At 37.1% G+C, this 17,971-nt stretch overlaps 1 protein-coding gene across 6 annotated transcripts in view; it reads right to left on the bottom strand.

Annotated features, from left to right (window-relative positions):
• Positions 1 to 17,971, bottom strand: part of Su(dx) (WW domain containing E3 ubiquitin protein ligase suppressor of deltex) — a 382,533-nt gene that overhangs the window by 92,402 nt on the left and 272,160 nt on the right. For all 6 annotated transcript variants that reach the window (XM_090383423.1, XM_090383427.1, XM_090383426.1 and 3 more), the window contains one exon: positions 15,775 to 15,863. In XM_090383423.1, coding sequence (XP_090239549.1) covers positions 15,775 to 15,863 — 89 coding nt within the window. The remainder of the gene's footprint in view (positions 1 to 15,774; positions 15,864 to 17,971) is intronic.

The raw sequence follows: 17,971 nt of genomic DNA, 5'->3' as shown, positions 1-17,971 counted from the left end.
CTATGAAACTTCTGCACTCTGCTATGCATATTTTTGCAGCAATAATGCTTTCAGGACAAATTATTACATTTCTGGTTGCAGCCAGAATTTGTAGAAGAGAAAAGGTAATAACCGGATTATTACCATTTTTATAATAATAGTGAACAAGAATAAGAACTGCATTGTTGTAAAGAGAACATTACTTTTCTAACTATGGCTTTTGCATGTTTACTTCCTGTTTTTTTACATGAGGAAGTTAAGCACTCACAAAATTTTTCATTAATATACATACAATTTAATTTGCAAAACATAAAGCTATGTGTTCTTTATCTGTAACAAATAAAGTTTGTACACTTTACTGTTTGATTTTCAATCATAGGAATCATTCTTCCCCCACCACAGACTGATGCCAAGTACCTGGCAGTAAAGTTGTGCTTATATTTGATTTAAAAGACAAATACCATTATCCACAATTCTACCTTAATTGCTAATATTTTAATCATTTAGCATCACAAACAGTCCTTCATACGGCTTAAGGTCAACTCTCCTTCAGGACAACTCAAACCATTAAAGTTATCAGATCAGTTCCTACCCATACAAATGCTGGGCTATGTACATTCACTGGACAGTGACCTTTACAAGTTTTCAGCACATAAAATATATAGGCAGACCTTACTCTGTGAGCCTCCTCCACAGATAATCATTACAATGAAGAAAAATTTGCTCTGAGGACTTCCCCATTAATTGTACAATAACATTTTTCATTGTTCTAATCTTTCTACTGCTCTGCTGAGACGACTCGTGACCTAAGTTTTGCAATTTCTGATTACCACTGCTTCTACCTGTACTACTTCTGCTTTGCTAGAGACAAACTGTGCAAATCTGTGTTGTAAACAGTCTGCTTGCTTGGTTCCCATGAGAGCTGCAAGAGTAAGATTATAAAGTGCTAAAGACTGTGGTAATGAACCCTTGCATCACAAGTCTCCTTGATGTCTTGCGCTAAACACCTCTTCACCTTGGAAACTAGACACTTTAGAGGCGATTTGATTGAGGTGTATTAAATTTTGAGAGGTGAAAGTAAAATGAACAAGGGTGAAATTTTCACTGTTATATATAATTACAGAACTTGGGACCATAAATTCAAACTATGGGAGAGAGTTCAGACTGGACTTCAGAAAGTTTTCATACTCACTTAGCTAGTGAGTTGTTAATTACTGGAATAAGTTAAGTCCAGAGATAGTTGAGGCCGAGGAAATTCAAAGCTCAGATGGATAAATATCTATATGAGGAGGGAGTCAAATAGATGGTTTATTAATTTTTTTGGCAAGTGCAGCAGAAACCTATGGTTTCCTTGTACCATATGACTAATACTATGAAGGATGTTAACCATGATATTTGTATTTCTCCTGACCACACTGATGAATGTTAGGAAGAAATGCGTGTAGTAGTAGTAGTGGCATGTGATGCAAGAAAGCATGTGAATGAGCTTATGCAGCACCAGTCAAAAAAAAAAAAAAAAAAAAATCACACCATTTCCTCCAAATGCTTGTCCAGTTCCTCCTTAAACTTATTCAACCCATCAACCTCCACAACGACAGATGGAATTTTGTTCCAGCAATTAACCACAGCAATTTCCGCACATCTATTCTACATCTGTCTTTTCTTAATTTGAATTCATGCCCCCTCAAGTTTGTGATCTGAACAAGTGGAAGGATCCCATCAAAATTCAGTATGCTCAACCCATTCAAGGCCTTATACACCTCAATCAGATTACCGCGCAGGTGCCGTCTCCAGTCACTGCAGAACTTAAGCCTCTCTTGGTAAGAGGATCCCTTCATTCACCTCACTAAATCTACATCCTTCCTAAAATGAGGCCTCCAGACCCGTACGCAGTACTCAAGGCATGGCCTGACCATTGCCTTATACAGAGGGATAATCACCTCCTTTTCCCTGCTAGCAAAATTCCTATATATCATTGACAAAACCCCATGACCTGCCCTGGCAGCCTGCCTGCATTGCTCAGAAAACTTCATATCTGACTGCACAATTACTTCCAGGTCTTTTTCATTTTCTACCAACTTAAGTGTAGTACCACACAGTTGGTACATTTCTCTGGGGGTTACTTCTACCCATATGCAGTACTTTGCATTTATCAAGGTTAAACTTCAGTTGCCACTTCATAGCCCATCTGCCCAAATTATCTAGATCCTGTTGCAGTAGCGCACTGCCATTACTGTCATTAACAACTCTGCCAAAATTTGTATCATCTGCAAACTTCAACATTAAGCCTGATATACCTTCATCAATATCATTGATAAATATACAAAACAACAGTGGACCCAACACCGAACCCTGTGGGACTCCACTAATAACATTAATCCACGAAGAGCAGCACCCATTGATTACCACACTCTGTCTTCTTCAACTTAACCATCCTTTTATCCATTGTAGCAATTCACCCTTAATACCATTCCGCTCCAATTTGTACAATAGTCTTTCATGTGCAACAGTGTCAAAAGCTTTCCTGAAATCCAAATATATGATATCAAAATTATTTTTTGCATCCAGTTCCTTTGTAACCACATCATAATATCCTATCAAATTTGTCAGACAAGACTTTCCCTTAACAAACCCATGCTGTGTCTGAATTATTGCTGCAGTCTTGTCTAGATGATCCTGCAATGCATCTTTAACAAGTGACTCCATTATCCCCCTTTGTGAATTGGGGATACATTTGCACATCTCCAGTCCATGGGAACCTCCCCTGAATCCAAGGATGCTCTCATAATTATGCTCTCATAAAGTGTGTTTAACTTACTTCCTAATCACTGCATTTTGATCCTATGTATTAATTTACAGTTATCAAATTTTGTTGGTCATATTGTGTAATGATGAATAACAAATCATTTCGTGATCAAATCATGTGTATGTAGAAACGAAGGCCCAGTCTTCGTAATGGAATCTTTTCCACGGCCCAAAAAATGCAAAACAATCTTGATCCAATGCTTACTGTATTTTTTGACTTATAGGGCATTGCCCATTATACATTTTTCCCACATGGTCAAACAGCAAACTAGGAATATTACAACACAGCTCTATAGCAACTGTATGATGCTGTTCAGAGAAATAGCCAGAGAAGTGGGCTTCATACATTCAGCACTTTCCATTCAAGAATTTGAAGCACTCTATCACTGTGGTTCTCCATCCACCACACTCACCAGATTTAGCTCCTTGAATTCTTTTTTTTTTTTTTTTTGTTTGTTTCACAAGCTTAAAGCTCTCTTGAAAGATCACAAATTTGCAATGGCTGAGGAAATTCAGAATATGACAACTATTAACGATTTCAAAACAAGCCCGTAAAGAATGTAATTCTTTACGGGCTTTAATTCTTTACTTAATGTAAAGAATTTAAGGGCACAGAAGGGGATATAGTTGTACATGTTGGCACTACTGATATTAAGAGTAGGAGACCACAGAATTACTTAACAAGTACAGGTCACTGTTGAAAAAAAGCCATGAATTAGGGTTGAATTTGAAAGTGTCTGCAATTCTGCCCAGACACGATAGGAGGGAGTATATGATGAGAGCCTTGTCGATCAATTCGGCCCTGGAAAGATTGTGCGAGGCTCAAGGGGTAGAATTTTTTTCAGCCTGGTCTGTACTTGTTAACAGAAGGGACTGCTTCTACAGGGATGGGATACACTTAAATAGAAAGGGTGCAAGAATATTTGCTGATGCTATCGAGGCAGTGTTAGGTGGGTCGGAAAACTGCTAGCTTGGGGCAGGGGGGGGGATACAAGGCCTAATAGATTAACTGTAGCCACTGCCAGAGGTGAGAGTGATTCTTGCACTGCTTCTATTGGAATGAGCAGAAGCCTGGAAAACAAGATGCAGGATATTTCAGACACTGCTGGGAGTCACTGCGGTACAAGTAAACACATGGGTTGTGTTAGGGTAGCTAAGAATAGAAACAGGTGCAGGTATAATTGCGTGCACACCAATGCTAGGAGTTTAGTAAATAAATTTGATGAATTTGAGGTATTGCTCAAAGCATCAAAGGCAGCTATTGCGGGGACATCAGAGACGTGGTGTCACACAGATATAAGTAATGCAGAACTGGAATTTGGAGAGTATAACGTCTACAGAAAGGATAGACACATAAAATCCAAGGAAGTGAAGCCAGTCGTCATCGATGGACAGGGCAGTGTCGAGTCAGTTTGGTGTGACATAAGCACTGGGAGATCAAAATTGAGAGTAGGAGTGTGCTATAGGCCTAATGACTCTGATGAGTATAATAAGAAACTGTACAGGGAAATAGAGTGGGCCAGTAAATCAGAGAGTCTTATAATGCGGGATTTTAATTTCCCAGATATTGACTGGAATTTGTGGGTTGGTAACTAAAACACTAGCAAGGCTTTTGTGGATTTATTGGATGATTGTTTTCTACATCAGCAAGTTTGGGAGGCAACTAGAGGGAGTAATACTCTTGATTTGATTATCAGTAGTGATTCTTCATTCATTAAGAATCTGCAGATAGAGGAACCACTAGGTAGCAGTGATCACAGTGGGCTGAAGTGGGATTTACTCAAAGAGGTAACTACCATCAGGGGTAAAGGGAAGGGTTTTGCTTTCGTAAAGGCGACTACGGTCTGAGACAGTATTTAAATTCTATACAGCGGGACCAACTGATGATGTTACCAACAGCAAATTCAAAATGGGAAGCATTCAAAGAACTTATCTTGGAAGCTACTAGGCTTTACATGCCAACTAAGAAATATTGTTCAAGGTTTAGGCCTAAATGGATGTCAGATGAACTAATGAGACATATGGCAGAGAAGAAAAATGCTTGGGATACATAAAAATTAACACGTGACACAGAAGCCTATGATAGATATAAGTTGATCTGTAACCAAGTTACAAAGGAGGTTAGGCAGGCGGAGGCAGATTACGAGAAATCTTTTGAAAGGAATGCAAAGAAAAACAGAAAAGAGTTCTTTACTTATGTAAACTCTAGAAAGAAGGGAATGAATCAGATTGGTCCACTTAATATCAATCGATGGTTCAACTGTTGATGATCCTGCTCAGGTAGCTAACAAATTAAATGAATATTTTGCATCGACATTCACACATGAGGAGTTATTCAAGGAGGGGAATGCCAGAGGTGTATTCAACAGTGGCAGTATGCTAGATAATCTTGTAATAACTGAGAGTAAAGTGGAGGAGAAATTGTTGAAGATAAACAAAAGAAAGGCACCTGGGGTGGATGGGATCTCTCTAGTTATATTAAAGGAGGCAGCAAAGGAAGTAAGCAAACCCTTAGCCATAATTATGAGAGCTTCCTTGGAATCAGGGGAAGTACCCATAGACTGGAGATGTGCAAATGTGACCCCAATTCACAAAGGAGGATAAAGGCTGATACAAGTAATTATAGACCTGTGAGTTTAACTTCTGTTCCAGGAAAATTAATGGAGTCACTGGTTAATGAAGCACTGCAGGATCATCTAGACAAGACCAGTTATAGCTTGGACGCAGCATGGTTTTGTTAAGGGGAAGTCTTGCCTGACCAATTTGATTGGATACTATGATGCAGTCACAAAAGAACTGGATGCAGGGAATAACTTTGACATTATATACTTGGATCTTAGAGAGGCTTTGGTTACTGTTGCACATGGAAGACTGTTTGTTTTTGTTGTTGATTGTTATTTGGTTTTTAGGAGCATTAGCAACTAAGACCATATTGCTCTGAGAATATGCGGTGGTCATTTCCTGACCTTTCCGCATTCTCCGTATTTGGTGGTGACGGGCTCGAACTCCGGTCTAATCAAGAAGCATGTGCTACGCACTGCTGCTCCTTCCCATCTGGCTACAGAGGCACCTAATGGAAGACTGCTGCACAAATTGGAGCAGTGTGGCATTGGAGGCAAATTGCTGCTATGGATAAACGGGTGGTTGAGGGGGGGGGGAGAAGACAGAGAGTGGTAATCAATGGACACTGCTCATCATGGACTAATGTTATCAGTGGAGTTCCTCAGAGTTCAGTGTTGGGTCCATTATTGTTTTCTGTATTTATAAATAATATTGATGATGGTATATCAAGCTTAATATCCAAGTTTGCAGACGATACAAAAGTTGGCAGGGTTGTTAAGGACACTACTGACGCTATGCTGCTGCAACAGGATCTGGAAACGTTGAGCAGATGGGCTGAGAGGTGGCAAATGAAGTTTAACATTGACAAATGAAAAGTACTACATATGGGAAACAGCAACCCCAGAGCAACATATCAAATCTGTAGTACTACACTGACAGTGGTAGGGAATGAAGAGGACCTGGGGGTAATTGTGCAGGCAGATATGAAGTTCTCTGAGCAGTGCAGATGGGCTGTAAGAGTAGCTCAAGGTGTCTTATCAATAATATACAGGAATTTTTCTAGCAGGGATAAGGAGGTGATTATTCCCTTGCATAAGGCAATGGTCAGGCCACACCTTGAGTACTGTATACAGGTCTGGAGGCCTCATTTCAAGAAGGATGTAGAGCTGCTGGAACGAGTACAGAGAAGGGCAACAAGGTTAGTGAATGGAACAAAGGGTTGCTCTTACGAAGAAAGGCTTAAATTTTGGAAATTACAGTGTCTCGAGAATAGGCACTGGCGGGGGTGATCTGAAAGAGGTGTATAAAGCCTTGAATGGTTTGAGCATGCTCAATGCTGATGGGATTCTGCCTCTTGCTCAGAATAATCACCTAAGAGAGCATAAATTCAAATTGAGGAAATAGGATAGATGTCCGGAAATTTGCCTTTAGCCAGCGGGTAGTTGGTTGGTGGAACAGACTTCCATCCCTTGTTGTGGAAGTTGATAGCCTAAATAAATTTAAGGCTCAGCTGGACAGGTATTTCGAACGAATGGAGGGGTGAAGTGGAAGTTCCGTTTTTTTTTGTTTTTTTTTTTTCTGGCTGATGCTGCATAAGCTTGCTTTCTTGCATCATATGTCTCTACTAATGCTAATGTTTCCAGACGCCATAGAGGTGTTGGAATTGGAGAATACAGCTATTAACAATTTCGAAAAAAGCCCATAAACAATGTTTCCAGATGTCATAGTTGTAGGGGATATTTCAATGCAGTAACTGAAATCAAATAAAATTTGTACATTTCATGTTTGATTTTTATTATGAGGATCATTCTGTTCCTGCTGATGACCTATACCAAGTTGGGCTTTTCACACACACACACACACACACACACACACACACACACACACACACACACACACACTGTACTCTTAATGTCTCATAATCAGTATGAGAAGCGATTCTTTGATTAGAAGGGAAAAAAAAAAATGAAACTGTTCTGAATGATTTTACATCCGAACTAAAAAAATGAAAATGTTCTGAATGATTTTACATCCGAGCTAAACAATTTGCACTGAAAAAGCAGTTCAAGGCATGTTACATGCAAATTACACATGTCGATGTGTGGATTTTGTGGCATGTCAATATGCATATTGTATCTTGAGAGCTTGAACATATCAGAAAGCCATTCCAGAAAAAAAAAAAAAAAACCCTTATTTCACCCATCCACTTGCTCCAAATGTTTATCAAGTTCTGTCTTTAATCTATTTAAGCTTTCAGCTTCAACAACGACAGTTGGAAGTTTGTTCCAGCAATCAACCACCCACTGGCTAAAAGCAAACTTCCGCACATCTATCCTGCAACCGTCTTTCCTCAATTTGAATTTATGCCCTCTCAGGCGATTATTCTGAGCAAGAGGAAGAATCCCATCCCCATTGAGCATTTTCAAACCATTCAAGGCTTTATACACCTCAATCAGATCACCTCGCATGTGCCTAGTCTCCAGACACTGTAATTTGCAAAACTTAAGCCTTTCTTCTTAAGAGCAACCCTTTGCTTCATTCACTAATCTTGTTGCCCTCCTCTGTACTTGTTCCAACAGCTCTACATCCTTCTTAAAATGAGGCCTCCAGACCTGTATATAGTACTCAAGGTGTGGTCTGACCATTGCCTTATACAAGGGGATAATCACCTCCTTATCCCTGCTAGAAAAATTTCTGTATATCATTGACAAGACACCATGAGCTACCATCTGCAGTGCTCTTGCAGACCATCTGCACTGCTCAGAAAACTTCATATCTGCCTGCACAATTACCCAAAGGTACTTTTCATTCTCTACCCACTGTCAGTGTGGTACCACAGAGTTGATATGTTACTCTGGGATTACTGCTTCCCATATGTAGTACTTTACATTTGTCAACGTTAAACTTCATTTGCCACCTCTCAGCCCACCTGCTCAACTTTTCTAGATCCTGTTGCAGCAGTGTACTGTCATTAACGACCCTATCGTCTGCAAACTTGGACATTATCGTATCGTATCATATTCGTATCGTCTGCAAACTTGGACATTAAGCCTGATATACCATCATCAATATCATTTATAAATACAGAAAACAACAATGGACCCAACACTGAATCCTGAGGGACTCCACTAATAACATTAGTCCACGAAGAGCAGTGTCCATTGATTACCACACTCTGTCTTTTCCCACTCAACCATCCCTTTATCCATATCAGAAATTTGCCTCCAATGCCACGCTGCTCTAATTTGTGTAGCAGTCTTACATGTGCAACAGTATCAAAGGGTTTTTCTAAGATCCAAATATATGATATCAAAGTTATTCTTTGCATCCAGTTCCTTTGTGACTACATCATAGTATCCAATCAAGTTAGACAAGACTTCCCTTAACAAACACATGCTGTTTCCGAGCTATAACTGAAGTCTTGTCTAGATGATTCTGCAATGCTTCTTTAACCAGTGCCTTCAATAATTTCCCTGGAACAGAAGTTAAACTAAAGGTCTGTAATCACCTGTGTTTCCCTTTGATCCTCCTTTGGGGATTGGGGTCACATTTGCACATCTCCAGTCCATGGGTACCTGCCCTGAGTCCAGGGAAGCTCTCATAATTATGGCTAAGGGTTTGCTTACTTCCTTTGCCGCCACCTTTAATATAACTGGATAGATTCCATCCACCCCAGGTGCTTTTCTTGCGTTTATCTTTAACAATATCTCTTCCACTTCACTCTCAGTTATTACAAGATTATCTCGCTTACTGCCAGAGTTGAATACACCTCTGGCATTCCCCTCCCTGAATAACTCTAACTCCTCTGTGTGAATGTTGATGCAAAATATTCATTTAGTTTGTTTGCTACCTGAGCAGGATCATCAACAGTTGAACCATCGATCGATATCAAGTGGACCAATCTGATTCATCCCCTTCTTTCTAGAGTTTACATAAGTACAGAACTCTTTGCTGTTTTTCTCTGCATCCGTTGCCAAAGATTTCTCGTAATCTGCCTTCGCCTGCCTAACCTTCTTTTTAATTTGGTTACAGACCAGATTGTATCTATCATAGGCTATGCAAACATGTGCATAACAGAGGGACTGCCAAGGTGGAATACTTGGTTAATGAGTACTGCAACATGTTTTGCATGTTGGGAGAGCATAGAGGAAGTGTCCAAGTGGCACTTCTGTTTGTTTTAAATTTTGTGGCATTTTGTTTTAAATTTTACAATCCTTAAAAAAAAAAAAAAAAAAGTGAAAAAAAATTTTGCGTAAATCCGTAGTTGCGTAAGTCGGGGACTTACTGTATCGAAAAATTTTCAACAACCTACGTAAAAAATATGACGATAGATAAAAAACGAAATAAACTTACCACGCACTAGTTGCATATCCAATACGATGCTTCCCTTTATTTTTTACAATGTCACGTATGGTTTGGTCACCAACATTATAATGGTTCATTAGAGATTTAACGGATACACTGTTTTAAAACTTTTGAATAATTTGAAGTCTTTGTTTAACTGAAAGTGCAACACTTTTGCGTTTACCCATCATTTTCGTGATTTCAAACAAAAAAAAATGTATTTACTATAAAAAAAAATTCGACATCCCTGACATAAATAACGATACAAAATTTGTCTTCTTGCAGTGCAATGGAACACAACAATCGACACAACGCACTAAACATTTGGTCTTTTTTTTTGAGTCGCAGGTTCTAGTTATTACTTGAATTTTATGATTTTTGGTTTATTTTTTTTCCCAGTTAATCCGCTTCCCGATTAATCCGATCGCAGTAAATCGAGAGTCTGCTGTAACTATCGCCCCATCTTTTCCCAATTTATTTTTATTTTAATAAACACCATGTCAATTATTACCATTTATTTCTAACATTGTTAGCATGGTTAGATATCATATTGTATCTGCTTCCCACAATAATACAACAAGTTCTAAATTACAATTAACACCAGCCCACACTCAGGAATGCAAAGAATGTGACGTTGCCTACGGCAAGGTTAACTATCACACCACGGTCAAAACCTGATATGACTATGCAATAAACAGTACCACACACACATAAAATCTAAACTTTGGCGGGAAATTGAATATTTTCAGACTGACCACCACAGGACATGGAGGTAATACACTATGATATTTCAATCTATTACACACCCGTAGGGTTTTGAATCTCCTATCACAGTTTGCTGTAATATACATAAACCACCCTGTTTATTTAAAATTAAGTACTTATATAATAATAAGTACATATATTCAATAAAATTACTCTTATAATTCCAAATTATCCACCAAGTAATTAACCCAGCAAAACCGGTATAGAGATTACAGAAATGGGTATGTATAATACATTCCTCTAGTACGGCTATATGTCTGTTCAAAGCCCCTGAGGAGTAGCAGCGATATGGCTATGAGGAAGAATGTTAATTTTCATTAATTTTCACTAACTTTTGCCAATTTCTCCAGCTTTCTTTAAAATTTCATTAATTTTGTTGTTTTTATATGCATCTTATATTTTATATGTAAGGCTATCCATACCAGGGCTAGGTTTAAATATAACTAGTGGGTTGGTTGGGGTTGCTACAAACCTGATGCTCCCAAGTAGTACAATTTAAAAACAAAAATGTTTAAACAAGTTAAGTACATATACAACCCATGCACGTGTAATGTCTAATTGTCCTCAGCCAATAGCATTAACGCTGGAGCCAATATTCACAATACTTACGCCATTTAATATTTAAACCTAAATGTCTTTTGACACAATACAAATATATATATATATATATATATATATATATATATATATATATATATATATATATAAAAAACTTTGTTTTTTTATTTTTTTAAACTCAAATTGGAGAAATTGCATACAACTGGAGCAATTTAATAAGAATTTAGAATATAAGTATGGAGGGTTGATTCAGCCTTTTGATAATGATTTTGACATTAATTCTGCTTTTGACATACAGTAGCAATGTAAATATGTTTTTTGCGCAAGAACAGTCCTAAACCTTATCAACAGGTGCATCAGTTGTAGAAACTGTTTTAATGTCGACAAGCCTCGGAAATTGGATCCATGGTTGGAAGATTACACAACCGCACTTTCTGAAGAAGGTTATTTGTTGTTGTTATTTGGTTTTTTTTTTTTTTTTTTTTTTTTTTTTTTTAGGAGCATTAGCAACTAAGGCCATATTGCTCCGGGGATATGCAGTGGTCATTCCCTGACCTCCAAAGAAGGTTACAGTTATGAGAAAATTATTAATAGGTGCAAGTTGAAAAAATTTAGTGTATTGAAGTTTGGTATCCATAAGGTTTTGAAAGGCAAAGGAAAATTCCACGAAGCTACTACAAATGGGTGGAAAGCACCGAAGGAACTGCAACCTGCTCCAAGTTGAACGAGGGAGGTAGTACGAAAAGTGCAGTTGCTCGCTGCTGGTGAAAATCCCAAAAAGCTAAAGCGTCGTGTGCAGGAACCTCAATCGCTTGTCACATAATCAACGAAAATTTGCAACTGGAGAAGAAGCACAAGGCCCACTTACATCATATAGGAGCAAGGCATATTGCAGAGCGGCGGATCTCTCAGATTGCAACAAAATTCGGGCAATTTATTACTGTCCACAGGGTGACAAGGCCTTTCCAACATGGGCGTGTCGGTGCAAGGAAATTTTTTCCAGGGTTTTATGGTTGTAGCCGGTTTTTGTTATAAAGGCAAATTTCAGTTGTGTAGAGTCACTAAAAATCTGAAAGTCAACTCAGTGTATTACCAGACTGAAGTTCTACAGCCATTGTTTGAATGCAAAATACCCACATTGTACAGTTCTGATGCTGAAAAGGTCTGGGTGCACCAGGATAAGGCGTACAGCCACACATCACGTTCCACATGCGCTTTTTTGCAGAAAATGGAAGCGGTAAGAGGTATTCATTCGATCATGTTTGAAGATGTACCTGTTAAATCACCTGACACCACAACCCAGAACTGTTGAAGGTTTGTGGAAAGTCTGCCAGCAGGAATAGGACAAGATCGACTTGGCAGTTTTGCAGCATGCTTTATTTCAATGGAAATTGCGATGCTGTGCGATAGTCCATGAGTAGAGAAAACAAACAGAACACAGCCAGTGGTGGCGGCACAGAATTTCGTAGTTTTAAAGAACTGTCAAAATCGTATAAAAAGGCTGAATCAACCCTCTGTATTAGGGATGAAAACTATATCAATGAGCCAAAGGACCAAGTATTTAGGTAATCTAAGTTGGACTTCTTTGTTGTACCTATAAATAAACACATAGATTATAATAAAATAGTAAAATTAAAATGATGATGTAGCTAATTATTGATATTTGGATACATTGAATGGAATGTTAACTAGGGCTAGCTCCACTCAATATACCCCCCCTCCTTTTTTTTGTTAATTGTTGCTGCATGGGCTTCTGTGGCCATAATGCACCTCCCAAAGTGTTTTGCATTTTACTCTGATCCAAGCCCGAGGCGAGATTCGAACCCATGACCTTTGGGTTGCCAGGCAGGCACTTTACCCATCTGGCTAGCCCGGCCGGCCAATATATCCCACCATTAATTAGCTGAGGCTATCTGTTTCTATTTGCCAGTTTTTCTAGGTTCAGATATATTAAGAATATACTATCAATTTAGTTTAATTACTTTAATATACATTAAATTTAGCAGAAAACTGGCAGAATAACCACTAGCCCGACAGATAGCAGTAAAAATTATTAATAAAAAATAATGGAAGTGAATCAAGAATAATAAAAGTGAGTACCAACTATTAATTAGTGCAATTTATTTATGTATTGAAAAGGAAAGCCTTTCCTTGCCCCATGTTTATGGAGAGTTAAATTGAAGGACTAGATAAATAAAAATTTAAAGAACAAGTATATTATAAAATGAGGATTGATATCTCTGTGGAAAAAGCCAAGCAATATCTGGGTAGATTATCCATGCAACTTCTGTGTAACACCAACCATATTAATGAGATGCATAGAACTTTTCTGAAAAGAAAATCTCCTCAAAAACTAACTATTATAAATTTTATTTGAAGTAACTCATGTAATAGCGAATTTGTACACAACTTTTTTTTTTTTTTTAATAGTGAAGTTTTCATGCATTATATCAGTGTGGTGGGTCATGGGTGAAATTTATTCTTGTTTTATTCACAATACCTTATGCAAGGGGAGTTTATTATATTCATATAGTATGAACTAGAGCTATAATACTCAATATGTTCTACGTTGATATCAATATTTGTAAAAGAATAAGAGAAGTTTACCTCAATATGGTACATAGAACCCTTCCAAAAGATACTCTCCAGAAATTAAAATGAAACCAATTAAAAATCTTACATTACAGTAAGAAATAATTAAAAATCAAATGAACACAATTAAAAATCAATTTAATGCAATGAAAAATTAAGTAAAAAATTAATTTAACGAAAAAAAAATGCAAAACAATTTTTCTTCCTGAAGCTGACAATGCTTTTCAACCATATGCTGTGATCACAGGAATGAAAATTACCGAATAGGGGTGAGCATGGAACTTAAATAGGGATTATTTGCCTTCCCGCTTGCGCGTAAAGGACCACGAGTCGGAGATTAGATATGGCCGGCTAATATTAACAGAATTCCCGTGTAATTTAATTTCGACGGTTTCTGTAATTAATAGTCTCGTATAATTATGTTGGACACTAAGTATTTCGGCCTCGTTAAATAAAAAAGTATGTTTTTCATTAATGACATGAAAAGCTAATTCTGACGCTGCTGAACGAGAAGCATGAACTGAAGTCGAGTGTTGATTAACACGAAAATTATTTGTGTTGCAAATGAGGAGGACTGAGCGATTGTTCAGTATAGTGTGTAATTTCCGTATTGGCCTGGTTACAATTTTAAATTCGGTATCTTGAAAGAATCTGTTAAGTTGTTTGTGCCAATGTTAAACATAACGGACAGAAATAAAGTATTTTTTGATATTACTATTGTTGATTGGTGTATTTTTTTGTATTCTATCCTTAACTTGTACACTAATTCTGTCTATTGTATTTTTACTTAATTTTTAATTGCATTAAATTGATTTCTTTATACATTAAATTGATTTTTAATTGTGTTCATTTGATTTTGAATTATTAATTATTTCTTACTGTAATGTAAGATTTTTGATTTTTTAAATTGTTTTCGTTTTAATTTCTGAAGAGTATCATATGGAAGTGTTCTAAGTATCATATTAAGGTAAACTTCTCTTATTCTTTTACAAAATTATATTCATATGTAGTTTTGTTTCTTTCATTTTTTTTTTTTTAAATATTAAATGTATCAATTTCTTTGAGTGAAATCAGGGAAAAAATTAAAAGTAAGAAACTTCATATGTAGTACTAAATTTATATATCATTAAACTATTTACTTTAGTTTTGGAAAAAAAAAAAAAAATTTACTAATGGGGAAACAAAAATTTAGTGTGACTAAATATTACTAAAAAACAATTCAAATAATGGAAATTTTGGCCAAATATATTTGAATAACTGTAATTCTGCCATATAGTAATAATAATAATGTTAAAATACTGAGAAAGATACACAAAATGTCAAAAGAAAAACTGAATATTACTAACAATGAATATTTTCAAAAGTCAATGTGAAACAATATTTTGTGCTATGACAGTTTTAAAATCAGGGATGCATAGCATTTAGGGCTGCAAAATACTTCCCTGGGTAAGTACAGGCTCTTGCCTGTTAATTGTGGTTTTCATTTTTATTTTTAATTTGAATTTTCATAATTTTCTTCATGTTTAATTGCTTGATCACAGGTAGCAGTCAGTGCTTCTCAAGTATTACCTTGAGAAGTACTACTTCTCAAGGTAATACTTGAGAAGTAGTACTTCTCAAGTATTACCTTCCTAAGTATTGAGAATAATAATACCTTCTCAAGTATTATTATTCTCAAGTCAGTGCTTCTCAAGTATAACATTCAGCAACAATTTTCACATGTGGTATGAAAGTGTTTTAATTTATATATCATTGGACTATTTTCTTTAGTTTAAAAAAATAATAATAATTACTACTGGGGAAACAAAAATTTTAGTTTTTTTTTTTTTTTAATCATCTTGATGTTACCACTTTGTGTTATTAAACTTAGGGTGGTAAGATCAACATTTAAACATTATCATCCTATGTTATTACAAAGCTGATGAAGGAAACAGAAATTAAATAAGAAGAGCAAATGATAAGCGATCACCATTGAGAATCAGATGAGAAGAAAGTACATGTACGAGGAGGGACATAATTGGTAAGCATACACAATTTTTTCAATACTAAGGATTAATGATCTTTAATGTTAAGAGAAGATCAAATTTAAGATAAATTCTTAAATTTCAAACAAACCAGCTTTTAGTATTTTGATTAGAGTATAGAAAAGTAATAAGAAAGAGTATTTACCTTGCTATTCCACCATAATCTAAACCTTCTTCGCCACGAAAAGTAATAAATAACCTTCGCCGTAACTCATGGGGTGGCACCCTCATTATCTAAGGAAAAGCAAAAATTTTCTGTTTGATAAAAGTGAACTCAATACCTAGATATCTAAGGTAATATCTGCTCCACTATAAACAGAGAATTACAATTTAACTTCTTTCAAATTTTAAAAATCGACCTATAGTACACAATTTACATAAAGTTTGAAGATTCTTCTTCTCATACATTTCTAATTACAATAAAAATGATAATTCACTAATCATGACTTTAAAAGAGTTATTTCAGTAAAACGTATTTAACAGATAACACAATAAAATACAATAGAAGCTTTCGAGACAGTTGTATCTCTTTATCAACTAATTTGACTAAATTTTGAATACAACGGATATAGCCATGTGTGCAGTGAGGCGCGTTATTCATTCAAGCTTGTTTCGTATTGTTGTCGCACGGACATGCGCTGTTTTACTTCACTGCTTGTCGAGTTGTAAAATGGTTGTCTCTAGGATGGGGTGCAATCTCATGCCTTTGCAGCGGTTTATGGCCTTCAGATTGTTCAATACAGCAAGTGACTCTAGCCATAGGCAGCGGCATGAGTGGTCTACTATTTTGTAGTCACGTTTGGGATTGAGATCGTTGTGGGTGGCCAATCTGCCTTGCTGAGATGGAACAGTCCGCTACTGCGGAGTGGTCCGTCTCAGTAAGGCGGATTGCTCTCTCATGCTCCGTAAGGCGATCTTGAAGACGTCTTGATGTCTCATTGATGTAGCAGCTGTCACAGTCTCTGCAGGTGATGCGGTATATTACATTGCTGCGTAAGAGAGGTGTGACTGGGGTCTTTACACTGGAGATAAGAGAACGTAAGTTTCTGCAGGGTAACTGTACGCATTTGATGCGGTAATCTCTGAGGATTCTTGAGATCCATCCTGACACGCCTGGATAGTAAGGAATGTAGGCAGTTGGTGTATTGTCCTGGTTCAGGGGTCTTGGGTGGGCTGTGAGTTCCTGTGTTTGTAATAGGCACCTGTCAAGCACGTGGGTTGGATAGCCACATTTGGTTAGGTCCACCTTCACACGAGAGATCTCGCTGCGTCTAATTGCATCAGTCCTGGAATGGCTCCAAGCCCTGGAGAATAGAGTGCAGGCAGTGCTGTTGAGATGACTGGGTGCATGGCCGGATCTGTAGTTTGTAAATTGTCCACACCACATAGGTTTACCATATACCAAAGACTCTAGACGTGGGTCTACGCGCTGCAATATACCGCATCACCTGCAGAGACTGTGACAGCTACTACATCGGTGAGACATCAAGACGTCTTCAAGATCGCCTTACGGAGCGTTTTTGGGCCACCCACCACGATCTCAATCCCAAACGTGACTGGGAAATAGTAGACCACTCACAACACTTCGCCACCACCTATGGCTAGAGTCACTTGCCATATTGAACAATCTGAAGGCCATAAACTGCTGCAAAGGCATGAGATTGCACCCCATCCTAGAGACAACCATTTTACAACTCAACAAGCGGTGGAGTAAAACAGTGCATGTCCATGCAACAACAATAGGAAACCAGCTTGAATGAATAACGCACCTCACTGCACGCACGGCTATATCTGTTGTATTCAAAATTTAGTCAAATTAGTTGATAAAGAGACGCAACTGATTCGAAAGCTTCTATTGTATTTTATTGTGTTATCTATTAAATATGTTTTATTGGTTTATATGATTGTATTCTTTTTAACCATGGACCCCAGTACACCAGGTCCATTTGTCATAAAAGAATTATTTCCTTTGCAGGTTATTTTCATTAACAGATACTGTGTACCAAAGACACCGTTACACCACAATTATCACCTCTGTTAACAGCATCATGAACTTCTGCCAGTCTCTTGGTCACAGGCACTACTTTCCCCTGGCAAAAGTTCTGAACATGATGTCATTAATTAATTGTCAGTTATCTCTTAATGACAATTCAGTTAAGAAATAAAAGAAAATAAATTAGAGTAATAATATCTAGGGAAAAATATTAATAAGAAAAACAGATAAAAAAAATTGCATCCCTTGTTTTTTCAAAATAAAATCTGAAATAAAAACGATATTTATTCTCTTTTATAACATTTAGTGTATGAAACAGTTTAGGTACTTTGGAGAGGTCCTCAATAAT

This window comes from Mastigoproctus giganteus, chromosome 10 (assembly GCF_048544385.1).
Source record: "Mastigoproctus giganteus isolate SK-2022 chromosome 10, ASM4854438v1, whole genome shotgun sequence".
NCBI lineage: Eukaryota > Metazoa > Arthropoda > Arachnida > Uropygi > Thelyphonidae > Mastigoproctus > Mastigoproctus giganteus.
Note: the sequence above shows the minus strand (reverse complement) of the source record. Positions and strands in the feature narration are given on the sequence as shown.